The 13,553-nt window shown below is 46.2% G+C and overlaps 1 protein-coding gene across 4 annotated transcripts in view; it reads left to right on the forward strand.

Annotated features, from left to right (window-relative positions):
* Window positions 1-13,553, forward strand: part of PRXL2A (peroxiredoxin like 2A) — a 541,215-nt gene that overhangs the window by 432,349 nt on the left and 95,313 nt on the right. For all 4 annotated transcript variants that reach the window (XM_069610931.1, XM_069610932.1, XM_069610930.1 and 1 more), the window contains one exon: window positions 8,394-8,534. In XM_069610931.1, coding sequence (XP_069467032.1) covers window positions 8,394-8,534 — 141 coding nt within the window. The remainder of the gene's footprint in view (window positions 1-8,393; window positions 8,535-13,553) is intronic.

Consider the following 13,553-nt stretch of genomic DNA (forward strand, 5'->3'; position numbering starts at 1 on the left):
CCGTACCTGCTGACGCTGGCCAAAGCTGGACTGGCACACGCGTCCATCAAGATTCATCTTGCTGCGATCTCCCGATACACCAGAACCACGGGGCGGACGTCCTTGTGGTCTCATCCTCTGGTGAAAGAGTTCATGAAGGGACTGTTCAGATCGTTCCCGCCGGTGAAGGCTCCGGCCCCGGCGTGGGAGCTCAACGTGGTGCTGACCAAGCTCATGGGACCTCCGTTCGAGCCTCTGCACTCGGCCCCGTTGAAGTTTCTGTCGTGGAAAACAGCGTTTCTTGTGGCCATCACCTCCGCACGACGGGTGGGAGAGATCCAGGCCCTTTCCTGCAAGGCCCCGTACTTGACTTTTCACGACACGAGGGTAGTGCTCAGGACGCACCCCTCCTTCATGCCCAAGGTACCGTCGGACTTCCACCTCAACGAACCCTTGGTGTTGCCTGTATTCTTCCCGTCGCCTTCGTCGCCGGCTGAGAGGACTTTGCACTCGCTGGATGTGGCTAGAGCGCTGTTCTACGTGGACCGCACGAAGTGTTTTCGGAAGACGTCACAACTCTTTGTGAACTTTGGACCTGTCAATCAGGGGAAGGCTCTCTCGAAGGCTTCCATTTCCAGATGGCTCTCCGGCTGTATCATGTACTGTCATCGGTTGGCAAACCGACTGCTGCCTGGCCGTCCGAGAGCCCATTCCACCAGAGCGATCGCAGCTACCACGGCGTTCCTTTCTGGTGTGCCCCTGCTGGACATATGCAGGGCTGCTACGTGGAGGTCGACACACACCTTCACGAAGTTCTACTGCGTCGATCGGGATTCCAGGGAGGAGTCCAGGGTCGGCCAAGCAGTGCTGCGCAACCTGTTCGCCTGAGGTGAGCCTGGTGAGGAGGTAAGATGCTTAATGTTGAGTTTGATGCAATGCTTAATGTTGAGCCTTTGCCACCTCCCGTGGTTGTGCATGTGTGTACTGCTATGTATTCTTTATTCATGAGCATGTGAATCCATGCCAGACCCCATGCTAGAGAAGGAACAAGTTACTTACCTGTAACTGTTGTTCTCCAGCATGGGTCTGGCATGGATTCACATGCGAACCCTCCCGCCTACCCCTCTGCGGCTCTTCACTTGGTCATACTGCCACTTCACGTGCTTCCAAATCTGAAGATGGCTGCCAGAGGCGGTGCTTAGGTAGAGGGCAGTCATTGGCTGTGGTCAGTATGACGCAGAGACCAGTGATTGGTTATTACTACGAAAGACAGATCAGAAACGAAACTGATACTGGTTTTTTCTTTACCGAGGATTCCCAGCCTGACGACGGGGAATATTCATGAGCATGTGAATCCATGCCAGACCCATGCTGGAGAACAACAGTTACAGGTAAGTAACTTGTTCCTTACTCTAGCAGGTAATTCTGCCACCCTACTGGCCAAAATAGCGGGTATTACCAGCAAATCCCCCCATTAAGTCCTATGGGACTCCATTGAATGGGGATTTGCAACCCTTACCAGCACTCATAATCTAGCGGTAATATGCCAGACCATTTGCCGGTATTTTGAAAGAATGACCTCCAGGATACTGTCAGCGTTATGAGGCCCATATGTGTTTCATTCAAAATCAGGACACATGATAACTTGGTAAGTTCTTTGTAGATTAGAATACCAGTTTTATATGTGTCCGTTCATTAAGATTACTTAAAGGGATACTCTAGTAAAAAATTTTATTTCAGAAATAGATAGGCCACATTAAAAAAAAAATACTAACATCCTCCGTTTTAAAACTTCCTTTGTAAAATTTTGAGCTATTCAAGCTCAAAATTCGAAAAAGCAAGCACAGGGGCGCCGCCATTTTGTGAAATGCAGGCCCTCCTGTGCTGGCTTTTGCTTTTGCGGCACTAATGAAGGAAAAGCCAGCCAGCTGTAGTAAACAAAGTCTACCGCTGGGTGGCTTTCCCTTCATTAGTGCCGGGACTCGGAGGACGCGGACCGGAGACCAGAGCAGGAAAGCTGCAGCTGAATCTCGGTAAGTGCTATACAAAAAATAAGCACTAGCTGCGGTTTTTTTTCTAAGTTTTCCGGGCTGGAGGAGCTAGTGCTTATTTTTTGTAAAAAAAATAAATAGCACTTACTGAGATTCAGCTGCAGCTTTCCTGCTCTGGTTTTTTTTTAATGTGGGCTATCTATTTTTTAAATAAAATTTTTTACTAGAGTATGCCTTTAAGGTGTATGGGAAAGATGGCTGTCTGAGCACACATGCCCTCAGAGCACCCCCCCTTCGTCCCTCTCTGGCAGACTGATTGCTGGACATCCCATTGAGGGGTTTACCAGAGCTGATGAAGGAATTACTCTGGTAACCCCGGGAGCTGCAATTGGGTGCTCATTCCACCGAGATGTGCAAGGCTGGGCTTCAGCACACCCTCGGAGAGATCCTTCAAGATGGCGGCCGGCCCCTTTCCAGCGGCAGATAAGGGGCCACCTATGAGGGTGCCATCTGAAGAAAAAGTGAAGGGTTCAGCCCACAGCACCCCTAGGGTCCTGACTAGAGGGAATCCCCTCTTTGCAGCATTTGGAGCCTGGTCTTGCACTCTGGGAGGGGACCTGAGTGCTGGCATCCTCCCCCCATTCCCTGTTTCGAATGTAGCAGCAGAGAGAGAGAGCGACCCAGAACCTGGACGAAGCAGAGTGGGTATAGAATGTTGTACGCTTGAGGAGTTCCACGGTCAGTAGTCTGCGCTCCTGCAGCGCAGACTACTGACTGCACAGCAGGGTCCTGGACTCCATCCCTCGCCTTCAACAAGGCAGCCCTTCAGCCCAGATCAGGCTATTTTGGTTTACGGCCATAAATCTTGCTACACTTCTTGCCAGTGAGCCGTAACCGTGATTAAACATACGGCTGTCACAAGCGTTTTTTTTTTTAAAGACGCAGCTGCTTTAATGAATTAATCTGCACTAATTTCGAACTGGGCCTTAAGAAACAAGAAAAAAGAAAATATTTTCCTTTTGAGAATAACGGGCATCCATTACGTGAAGCGCCATTGTTGGAAGCATTCACTACGGGATCGATTCCACCCCACCAGTTCGCCAGCCCCTGAAAGATTCAGAGGAGGTTAGCAGATTTAAGGCTCTCTTGCCACACACCCCCTACCTTTGGTTTTCTACCAAGAGGCAACGCGAAATTGGCGATTGCTCTCCTGTCCTGAAGAAGGTTGAACACTAAGTCAATACTCGAGGGGACTGTCTCATCCTCGTGAGAAAACTCAACCGAAACATGTTGACAACGGTTTTAAAAAAAAAAACCCTGAATACCAATAGAGGGGCACATTGTAAAACAATCGAGTGTTGAAGTTATAATTGTCTGACTTACTATTGTGTTATATACAAAATATCACCTTGTTTTATTTTTTGTAAATATGATTATTGTATTGATGAGTTATGAATGAATGGTTTTTGGATGGATGTATTGCATTTGGTTTGTGGAGCCGACTTTTGCATGACATGTGTATTTGGATAATAAACAGAAAACTATTCTGATTTAAATAATAGTCAGTTGTCATCTCTGGTCTAGTTGGCCCTATCCCTTTATTATATTGCAGAATTGCCTGAAGGGCCATAGACAATAATCAGGCTCCCCTTTTTCTATCTCTACCTCATTGACTGGGGCAGGAAAAGGCCAATAACATACCGCCCAGATTGTCAGCTGCATATTGTCACCTTGGAGATCTGTTTAGATAAACAGTCTCATTGACAACAGCAGTACAGAGCAAAGACACCCCACGTTCATGATCATGATGTCTTCATAAACTCCTAATGGGGCTTGCATGGGCAAAACAGCTACTCCTGATTAAAGATATTGCCAGCCTGAAGATCACTGAATAAAGAATGACCAGATCACAGAAACAGGCAAAAGCTACAATTATGGTGGCCTTTCTGTTCAAGCTAAAAAAAACACCTACCCACCTTGAGGAAGGTTCTACAATAGCCCCTACAACCAGTAGCCAGGGGTCTGACAGTACACTCCTGACCAAGGACATAGTGATCCAAACCCTTACCTCTTTCAAGGAGGATATTAAAGATACTCTTAAGTGATAGTTGATTTATTTTAAAAAGAATTGTAGAGAGATAACCTCTCTGGGTGCAACAGTGGTCCTGGTTCATTCTGCTGTCAGTACGCTGGAAGACAGAATCCCACACTGACAAAGGAAGCCAAGGAACTTTGAGACCTGTCAAAAGCAGTCCAGCTGAAAATGGAAGACCTGGAAACTAGGGTAAGATTTCAGAAGGAAGGTTCAGAACTGAACAATATCACAAAATGCATGCATTGGCAGCGCACAGAGAATTGGTCCACCAAAACAGGAAAATAAGGACCCTCCATGTGATCGTGGTAAAACGTGCTTAATTCTTGACCAAAGAAGTAGTCCTTACAACAGCTTGCAGGTCCAAAGGAATTGAATGGACAGCATAGCTCAAATCTTTCAGGATCCTGCTCCACCAACTCTTTCCAAGAGACATGTACTGAAAATGATCCTCCAGGAATTGATCAGAAGATACATTGGACCTCATTACGAGTTTGGAGGTAACCATGGCGCTATTAGCGCCATGGCTGCCTCCAAATCCTTACCAACTCCGCCCTGTTGAATGGAGCTATTACCGCCCCATTCCAAGGTTGGCGGGGGCGGTAATTCCCCATTCACCAGGGCCCATTCCCATTTGAGCCCCAATAGGGCTCAATGGGAATGGGGAAGGCGCTAATAACGGTACCGCAAATTGCAGTACCGTTATTAGCTCCAAAATCCCTTTACGTGTCCCGTCCTTAACGCCTGGTAAAAACAGGCATTAAGGGAGGACCCACAAAGGGAACTCGTAGTAGGGCGGTAAGGGATTACCGGCACTGGTGCCCTTACCGGTGCCGGTAATCCCTTACCGCCCACCTCGTAATGAGGCCCATTGTGTACAATGAAGTTATCCATTTGGACTCTCATTCATGTTGGATGGGCTGTTAATGACAGTTCTGAATTCATAGGAGGGAGTCAAGATTTTGAACATTACATTACCAACCGAGAGATACTGCTATGTCCAAGACAAAGATCCATAGGAGAGCAAAAAACCTTGCTCTTGCAGGGTGTAATGGGAAAAAGTTAAGTAAATGCATTTAATGCACATTTAGCTAGGGTAACCTGCGAACGGGGCTAAGAGACAGATTCATAACAGATTCGTAAGGCACTGGGGCTGTGAGGTGGGAGGGCATTCACTGGGGGGTTAACAGGGTTGGCTCTGAATTGCTGGTTACAAATTCGTAAAGTTCTTTGCAGAGTGGGGGAATTCAGATTCCAAAGCAGCTATAGCTCACAGAGGACTGAGTGAGAGAAAGAAGCTTTAAACGGGGAAAAAGAGAGAAATTAAGCTACATGTTGCAACATGTGCTCTCTGGGGAAGAGGAAAAAGATTAATTTAAGGAACATCTAATGAGAGGTAGGGAAGTGAAAATGTTCTTATGGTGAACGTTTTTTTGTGTGCTCTTTATATGCTGAACATGGTACCTTGAAAACATTTGCAATGGGGGCGTTACTATTTATAGGAATGGTCCACATTTTAAAGACAAATAACTCTCCTCTGGGGAAATGTGTCACAGTTGAAAGCACAGCAACAAACTAGGCAGTATATCTGATTAACTACAATCACTAAGCTATAAGGTATGGTTGCGCGACATAAGAGGTCTAAACTGGCCGAAAAAGAGGGTCCAATTATAGAAAGAGCTGCTGAAGGTACAGGTCCATGTCCTAGCACTTCAAGATATACATCTTCCCCAAGATCAAGCTAGATTTAAACATAGATGCTTTGCCGCACAGTTCCACTCTTCGTTCAAAAGCAAAAAAGCTGGAGTAGCATTGCTATTTAAAGAAAGTTGCATTTAAAGTGGAGAAGCAAAGGAGAGATTAGGAAGGAAGATGAAGATGGATTAGGGTAACGGGCACTATTAATTCCCAAAAATACTCATTTGCATCCTTCTATGCCCCGAACAGCAAACAAAATCGGTTTATGCTTTTGTTATACGTTTCCTCTCTGTGTTCGAAAAAAGGGTGATGCATAATTGCTAAGGACATGAACACAGGGAACTGTGGGGTGGTTGGCTTCTGCACAATCAAAGAAGTGCCTGAAATCGCATAACTTACTGGACGGACGTTTGGAGATATACTCGTTTAAATGCAGTTGACTGCGCTCACTTTTCTCAAGTGCACCTTTCACACTCAAGGATCAACTACATGTTTTCTAACTGGAGAATTGCATAAGGTAACTGACATTATCCCCAGCTCTTATAGCGGCTATAGTATAATGGAGATATGTCTTGAGGCAAGCACTAGGACTCACAAATTAGAGAGTTGGAAACATTGACTCAAAGTGGCACAGGGTAGAGCACTAGAATTCACAGGTCACTGCGCTGATCTTATGAAAGTATGTAGAACCAGCTGCTGGTGAGGGGCTTCTGACTCAACAGTGCTCTTCTGTCTTGCCGAGGGATAGAGTGAATTTGGGAGCGATGATCTCCTGGGCCCGCCGCGATTGACCCCAGGGCAGGTTGACAGGGGGATGGCCGTGCTGCCTGGTACTGGCCACCCCATTCACATGGCCCAGGCTAGATGGCCCTGTTCTTCTCATGGGCTACAGTGCACACAAGAGCCTGGGATTTCCTCTTCCTGGGCCTGCCCGGCTTGGCTCCCAGTCAGGCTGACACAGCTGAAGGCCGCGTGGGTACTGGAGCTGCACCAGACATGCATCCGGGGCTGACGGATAATGCCAGGCCATAGCTGACATACGTGGCCTGACCTTTGAAGTTTCTAGAGCCCAGATGGACCGCTCGAGGGCACGCCACCCGCAAGGGAACGTCAGCCTCACCCTCAGGCACTCCATTTCTCTCTACTTCAAAACGACTGTTATACCATCAATCATTTTGTAATTTGTGTTCAGGTCTCCCTCCTGCCCAACTCATACCTGGACAGTGGAGACCTGTCCATTGTTCTGTCCACTTTAGATTCCATCCAACCCCAAAATGGGGTTGGATGGTTCAGTCCATAAACAAACAGTTAAGTTAATAAACACAATTAAATTTAAATAAAATATTTAAAACACCCTGGTGTCTGTTTATGACCTATATTTCCCTCGGGGAATGAGCACGGCAGCCCTCCTAGCCGGGCCTTTATTGGCCAGGGCTACATTCATATTGAAGGGACAAACTCTTTTGCCAAGGAATACTATACTTGTAAGTGAAAGTTGTTTCATCTTTTCTAAAGATGCACATCTTGACCTCTCTACTTGCGCTGTAAGTTCATTAGAGCTCTTTTTCTTTGCGGCGTAACATTAATGGAAGGCACAAAAGCTGTAAATAAGGCCCCATTTTCATTCTTTTGCCTGGCACAGAGGAGGGGGCGTAATGCAACTTGCGCTTTCACCGTTTCCATTCCTCTTCATCATACAAATGCCCCAGGCACATGCTGTCGATAACTATGGAGCCCGCCAGCTATATACAGCAGCATAACACAGGTGGTCGCGACAGGGATCCATTGTAAATGCTGCCTGCCATGTGAGCAAATATATGGCGTACACATATGCAGGGCAAAAGGAGGGGCACATGTGTGTATGCTGCTTTTTTCCCTGCACGTTTGCACTCCGGTGTGCAAATGATGAAAATTTAGCTGCAGGGATCTCTTTACGTTGAGTGCTAACGTAAAAGTTCCCTGCCACCAAATAACAAGTTTTTTAAAATGAGCTCCATTGTATATTAATTTCCTTCTAACTGTGTACCTTGATTTAATACTGACAAAGTACACCAGTATACCATATCTGTCCGGAGAAAGATGCAGAGAGAAGGAACTATTTTAAATATCTATTTATTGGGTGCACTTGGTCATTCATCTAGACTTGATTGATAAATCAGAGACCTCCGATCAGAAGATAAACTCCTGTTATGTGTCCCGTGGACACAACACATCTCTAAAGGCGACAGAAGGTTCTCTGTGTTTGGGCCTAAGCTCTGGAACCAGCTGCCTTCTAGCATCCACTCATGTTCCACTCTGGCAAGATTTAGAAAGGAATTGAAAACCTTCCTATTTAAATGAACCTACTCCCTCAGGGTTACTTCAGGCTTCCACAGTGATACGTTAAACCCCTAGTTAACATCTGCGCCCGAATGCAGTTTCTGCCTGGTGCGCATAAGAAATGATTCAAATTCAAATAAATGAATACAAAATATATGGGCGCCGATTAAATGATATTTACAATGCTACAAATCCACAATTTCAAAACATGCACGGGTTAACAGCAAAATCTTAATACCTATTTCATGTCTGCTTTGTTGGCTTAAAATGCGCGTTTGAATGTGTTCATGAGCAAAATCTTCTTTTATTTGCAGGAGGCCGCTGAGCTGTCCTCTCTCAAACCCCAGTTGGACCAGCTGGGTGTCCCTTTGTACGCTGTTGTGAAAGAGAACATTGGGACCGAAGTCAAAGACTTTAAGCAATATTTCAAGGGAAACATCTACCTAGATGAAAAGGTGTGTTGTTTTGTGATGGGACTTTGAGGCACTTGTCAGGATGGGATTGAGTTTCTGCATTGCTAGGCACTGGGCTTGAGAGCCTTTGGCTGCTTTGAACTGGATTTAGAGCAAGTTCTACTAAGCAATGTTAGTAAGTCAGTTGCACTTTTAAGCTTGTGTTCACTACTTACCTTCAATGTTGCCTTCCTAAATACTGTCCCTCTTGAGCCCTCAGCTCTTCTACCTCCAACCTTCTGCGTGTGAGCCGGTTTGCCAAGCAGAGATTTGGAGGGAGATCCCTTTCCTCAGCAGGTGCCTCCTGCTGGAACAGCCTCCCCGTCACCCTCCGTCTTGAGCCTGAGATTCTCAATTTCCGCAAACTGTCTGTCCTCCCTTGTCTTCACCCCTTAATGTGCACTTGAAACAACTGCAGAAACACCGGCAGGCCTATTTGATACATCTAAACTGTTAAATGTATAATATTCACTTAAACTGCCTGTGCAGACCGTTATCGTCTCAGAAATTCAAGGGCTCAGAGCGACTGTCGTTTTTTTCTCCCTTGTTCCTTCCCTCCTTGAGCACTTTGAAACACTTGCCTGTATATAGGCGCTATATTAAACAACATTAACATACCATACCAAGTTGCGTTAGCTATCCAGCTTTCATATATTTGATGTTCAAATCGCTATAACCATCTTACCAAATGATTCAGAGAAAGTCAAAGTGATATCAGAAATGGCAGAAGATGCACTTCAGAAGACCATGGGGCTCATTGCAAGTTTGCTGGTATCCCGCCGGTAAACTGCCTCTACCGTTTCTGCCACCTGATATCCCGGTATTAACGGGACATTCCAGGTGGCGGAAACACCCGTAAATCCCCATTCCATGGAGTCCAATAGGAGTCCATGGAGGTAATTGCAGAATTTATTTGCTGGTGGGGGCCCGATTTACCGGCAGGTCAGGCCTGGAGGCAAGTCACTGCCCCAACCAGCAAACTTGTGTTTCCCCGGTCCTGTAAAATTGCTGGTGCCAGAATTACCGGCAATCTTACCAGCAATTATTCTGGACCCGAGAAACTGTAATGAGCCCCCTTGTTTCATTGCCTTACTTACATTTTAGATTTTCGTGCTTAGTTTGGGTCACCATCTCGTAGTTTGGCCAATGTGTATAATTTGTTTTGTGATAAGTAATTTATAATAGCCCTTAAAGTAAACAGCATCATTAGATAGATATTGTGACAATTCATGGGATCATGTCACTTCTCCAAAGGGGGGGGGGCCCTTCCCTGTGAGGCTAGGGAGTTGAGCCTGCTACGCAACATTCACCCTAGGTGTGTTGGAAAGCGGGACCTCACAGGGAGAGATTGCCCTAATGAGGACAAGGACACACTTTCTCTGATAAAACACCCTAACCCTCTTTTCCTTGAGACCATGAAAACCATAAGGTCTGCTGAGAAACAATCAGACAGCACTACTGTATGTTATTGTAATACTCCTTTCTTTCTTCCTGCAAGACTTCATACCACCAAATCAAGGAAGACTAAAATAGACATACAGTCTGATATTGAATCATCTTCCAAATGTACTGAGAAGAAGATTGAAGGAGTTATACGAACGACTACTTTGTCAAATGCAGAAGGTACTCGGAAGAGATGGGCCCAAGGAGGCTTGAAGAATACACAGCGCACACAAACAAAGGACTATGGCACTCTGCTGGGGAGAACCCAGCTGTATGACAAAAATGGAGAAAGGACTTAATGAGAGGCAAAGCAGGCGTGTAGCCTGGCAGCCCCCACAGCTCAAACCTGAAGGCAAGAAGGTACGCAGGAGAAAAAAAGTCTTCAGTCAGGAGGACGCCAATAGCTGGTCACAGGAGTACTTCGCAGGCCGACAGAGAACAGGCCTAAGTAGAAGCTGGGAACCGACCGACGGTGGCGCGACCTCACGGAAGTGGACCATGTGGTCCATTAACTGCGCCGATACCGACTGGTTGGGGACCCCGCAGAGCCAAAGCATGGCAACGGGGAGCAGAAGGAGAGATTAGGACAGAGTTCAGCGGGAACGCAGCGTCCCAACACACCAGGAAGAACCGGTGATGTGCCCCCACCAGAGAAGAGGTCATGGGAGTCACGGGAGACCCGGTAGGGAATTGGGGAAGGGTACCAAATGTACAGAAGGCATTGGGGGTAATGTTGTCTCAGTAGTTGTATCAAAGAGACTAAAAGAGAAGAGCATCTCAGAAGTAGTCTCCTTTTTCAGAGTGTTAGTAGGAACCAAGGACATTATGGAAGCAGCTCCTTGTTCTCACAGACAAGAAGACCAAGAGATGAACCAGGAGAAGGGAGTCATTTTCCTAGTTTCCCACATAATAAAGATTGCCCATGCGACTAGCGCAGGAAGTCTTGATTCTATTAAAGACACGGAGGCGAGCATTATGCTTATTCTTCTTTAATTACTGCTAACCACAGCTTTTAAAATCTTTTGTTTTCATGTATAACATTTTTTTTTTATTTAACTTGAATAAACAAAGAAAAAGGAAAATATGAAAACATCATCTTTCCAAAACATCACAAAACTACTCTTCCCATGAGGCTTCTCTGTCTAGTAGTCTCCAGCCTCTTTTTCAATGTCCAATCAGTCCATCTTCCTCACTATAAACCCCTGAAACTCTGGGTCCCTTCCTCTTCTTTTGCAGCGTATCCAATAACTGAACAAAGTCCAACTCCAATTAAATTCTCAAAACTCCAATCAAGAAGTCTTTTTTTTTTTTTTATCCTCGACAACTGGCTGTGCTCTAAATTCGCTGAACTGACTCCTTCCATACTCTAATCTCTGCTATTCTTTTGCTCTTCTCCTATGCAAAAAGAAAAACACATGTTAGGGAAGGGAAATACAGTCATCATATATCATAATGAAACTTATACATAATCTATTTGAATCAATACAGATCACAACGTAACATAACACTGTATTTCATAGGGTGGGATAATGCTCGCCTCCGTGTCTTTAATGGAATCAAGACTTCCTGCGCTAGTCGCATGGGCAATCTTTATTCTATGACAAGACCGGAGGCGAGCATTATGCTTGTTCAAAGCTTTCCACCACGGCAGCAGCTATATTGGATACTGGTTTGAAGTAAAAAGTCTTAAAGATTGACTCGCTTGACCAGTCTGCTGCCTTCATGATCTCCTGCAGCGGAACTCCGACTGCAAAAGCTTGTGAAGCCATTGCTCCCCTGGTAGAATGAGCTCCAAATTTAGACGTGTCTATGCCCGCCAGTTCCATTATTTCCTTCACCCATCTGGCTATAGTAGCTGATTTGACTGCTTTGTATGGCTTTACACGTGCTATAAGCAATTGCTTCACTCCATGCGGTCTAACGTCTGCTGTCGCTGCTTCATAACGCTTAATGCAATTCGCTACGCACAATTTCCCATTATTTGGCCAATATGGATATGATATCACCTTAGAATTAGATTTAGTACGCTGCGCTATGGTAAACGCTATCCCATCTGGGTAATACATTTTCCTGTCTATCTCGAGCGCTTTAACATCTGAAACTCTTCTGCAAGAAACTAAGCAAAGAAGCATAGCCAGTTTGCCTGAAAGCTGTTTTCCTGATAAAAAATTATTATCCGGCCATATCTGAAACAGTTGTATCACCTTCTGAACATCCCACAGCGATGAATACTTCGCTCCGGGGGGTTTGGACATCTTCACACCCTTCAGCAATCTGGATACTGCCGGGTGCTCCCCCACCGGAGCGCCGTCCACTAACTCGTGCCCTGCCGAAATTGCAGATCTATAAACCCCTACTGTCCTGAAAGCTCTACCTGCTACAGGAAGGGTGGCTAGGAAATTCACTACTTGTACTACAGGTGCTGAAATGGGAGATATACTCCTCCTCCTGCACCATAAGTCCCAGGCTTGCCATGCGGAATTATAGCTCCTGATTGTAGATGGAGCCCATGACATATTGCTAAGTCTTGTAGCGTCTTCTGAAAGGCCCGGCAATCGCCATCTGTGCCTGAAATTCTGCACGCTATCAGATATAAGGATCGATCCTCTATCAGAGGATGGGGAACTCCTGCCGGATCTACCAGCAAGTCTGGTCTGAATGCAATCCTCTGTGGAAAATCCGTAGAAAGTTCCATCAGAACTGGAAACCAGGCTTGCGACTTCCACTCTGGCGTCACTATCACTATCTGAGCTTCGTCCCTGCGCACTTTTGCTAGTACCCTCGCCAGCATCGCGAAGGGGGGGAACGCATAATGCCTCTGTGACCCCCAGTGGTGCAGGAATGCATCGGTGCCCTGGGCTTCCGGGTCTAGTCTCCAGCTGAAGTAATTTGGTAGCTGAGAATTCAGTCTCGAGGCGAACAGGTCCAGGTGTAGGGGACCCCATTTCGCTTCCAGTTTCTTGAAGACGTCCCTGTGTAGTCTCCAATCGCTGTAGTCCACTAGGTGATGCGAATTCCAGTCTGCCACTGCGTTCAGGGCCCCTGGTAGATATTCCGCCGTCACTGAGATATGTCTTTGCAGGCAGTCGTGCCAGAAATCCTTCCCTAATTCCGCTAACATTTTGGATTTGGTGCCCCCCAGTTTGTTGATATACCTCACTGCAGATATATTGTCCATTCTGAGGAGAATGCTGCAGTGCGCTCTGTCTCTGGTAAACGCTTTTACTGCGAAAGACCCTGCTAGAAGCTCTAGACAATTGATATGCAGTTCTAATTCTCCTGCTGACCATCTTCCCCCTGTTTCTAGCGTACCACATCGTGCTCCCCAGCCTGACCTGCTGGCGTCTGACTCTATAATTAGCTCTGGCACGTCGCCGAAAATGGCTCTGCCGTTCCAGGCTTCCATATTGCGTAGCCACCAGTTTAGCTCGGCCTTGCTTTCTTCGTCTAGGGGCACTAGCCGATGGTATCTCCAGCCTTTCCTCAAATATTTGATCTTTATTCTCTGAAGGGCTCGATAGTGTAATGGGCCGGGAAAAACTGCCTGAATGGAAGCTGCAAGCAGTCCCACTATCCTGG

Source organism: Ambystoma mexicanum, chromosome 8, assembly GCF_040938575.1.
Source record: "Ambystoma mexicanum isolate Mex_15411 chromosome 8, UKY_AmexF1_1, whole genome shotgun sequence".
Classification (NCBI taxonomy): Eukaryota; Metazoa; Chordata; class Amphibia; order Caudata; family Ambystomatidae; genus Ambystoma; species Ambystoma mexicanum.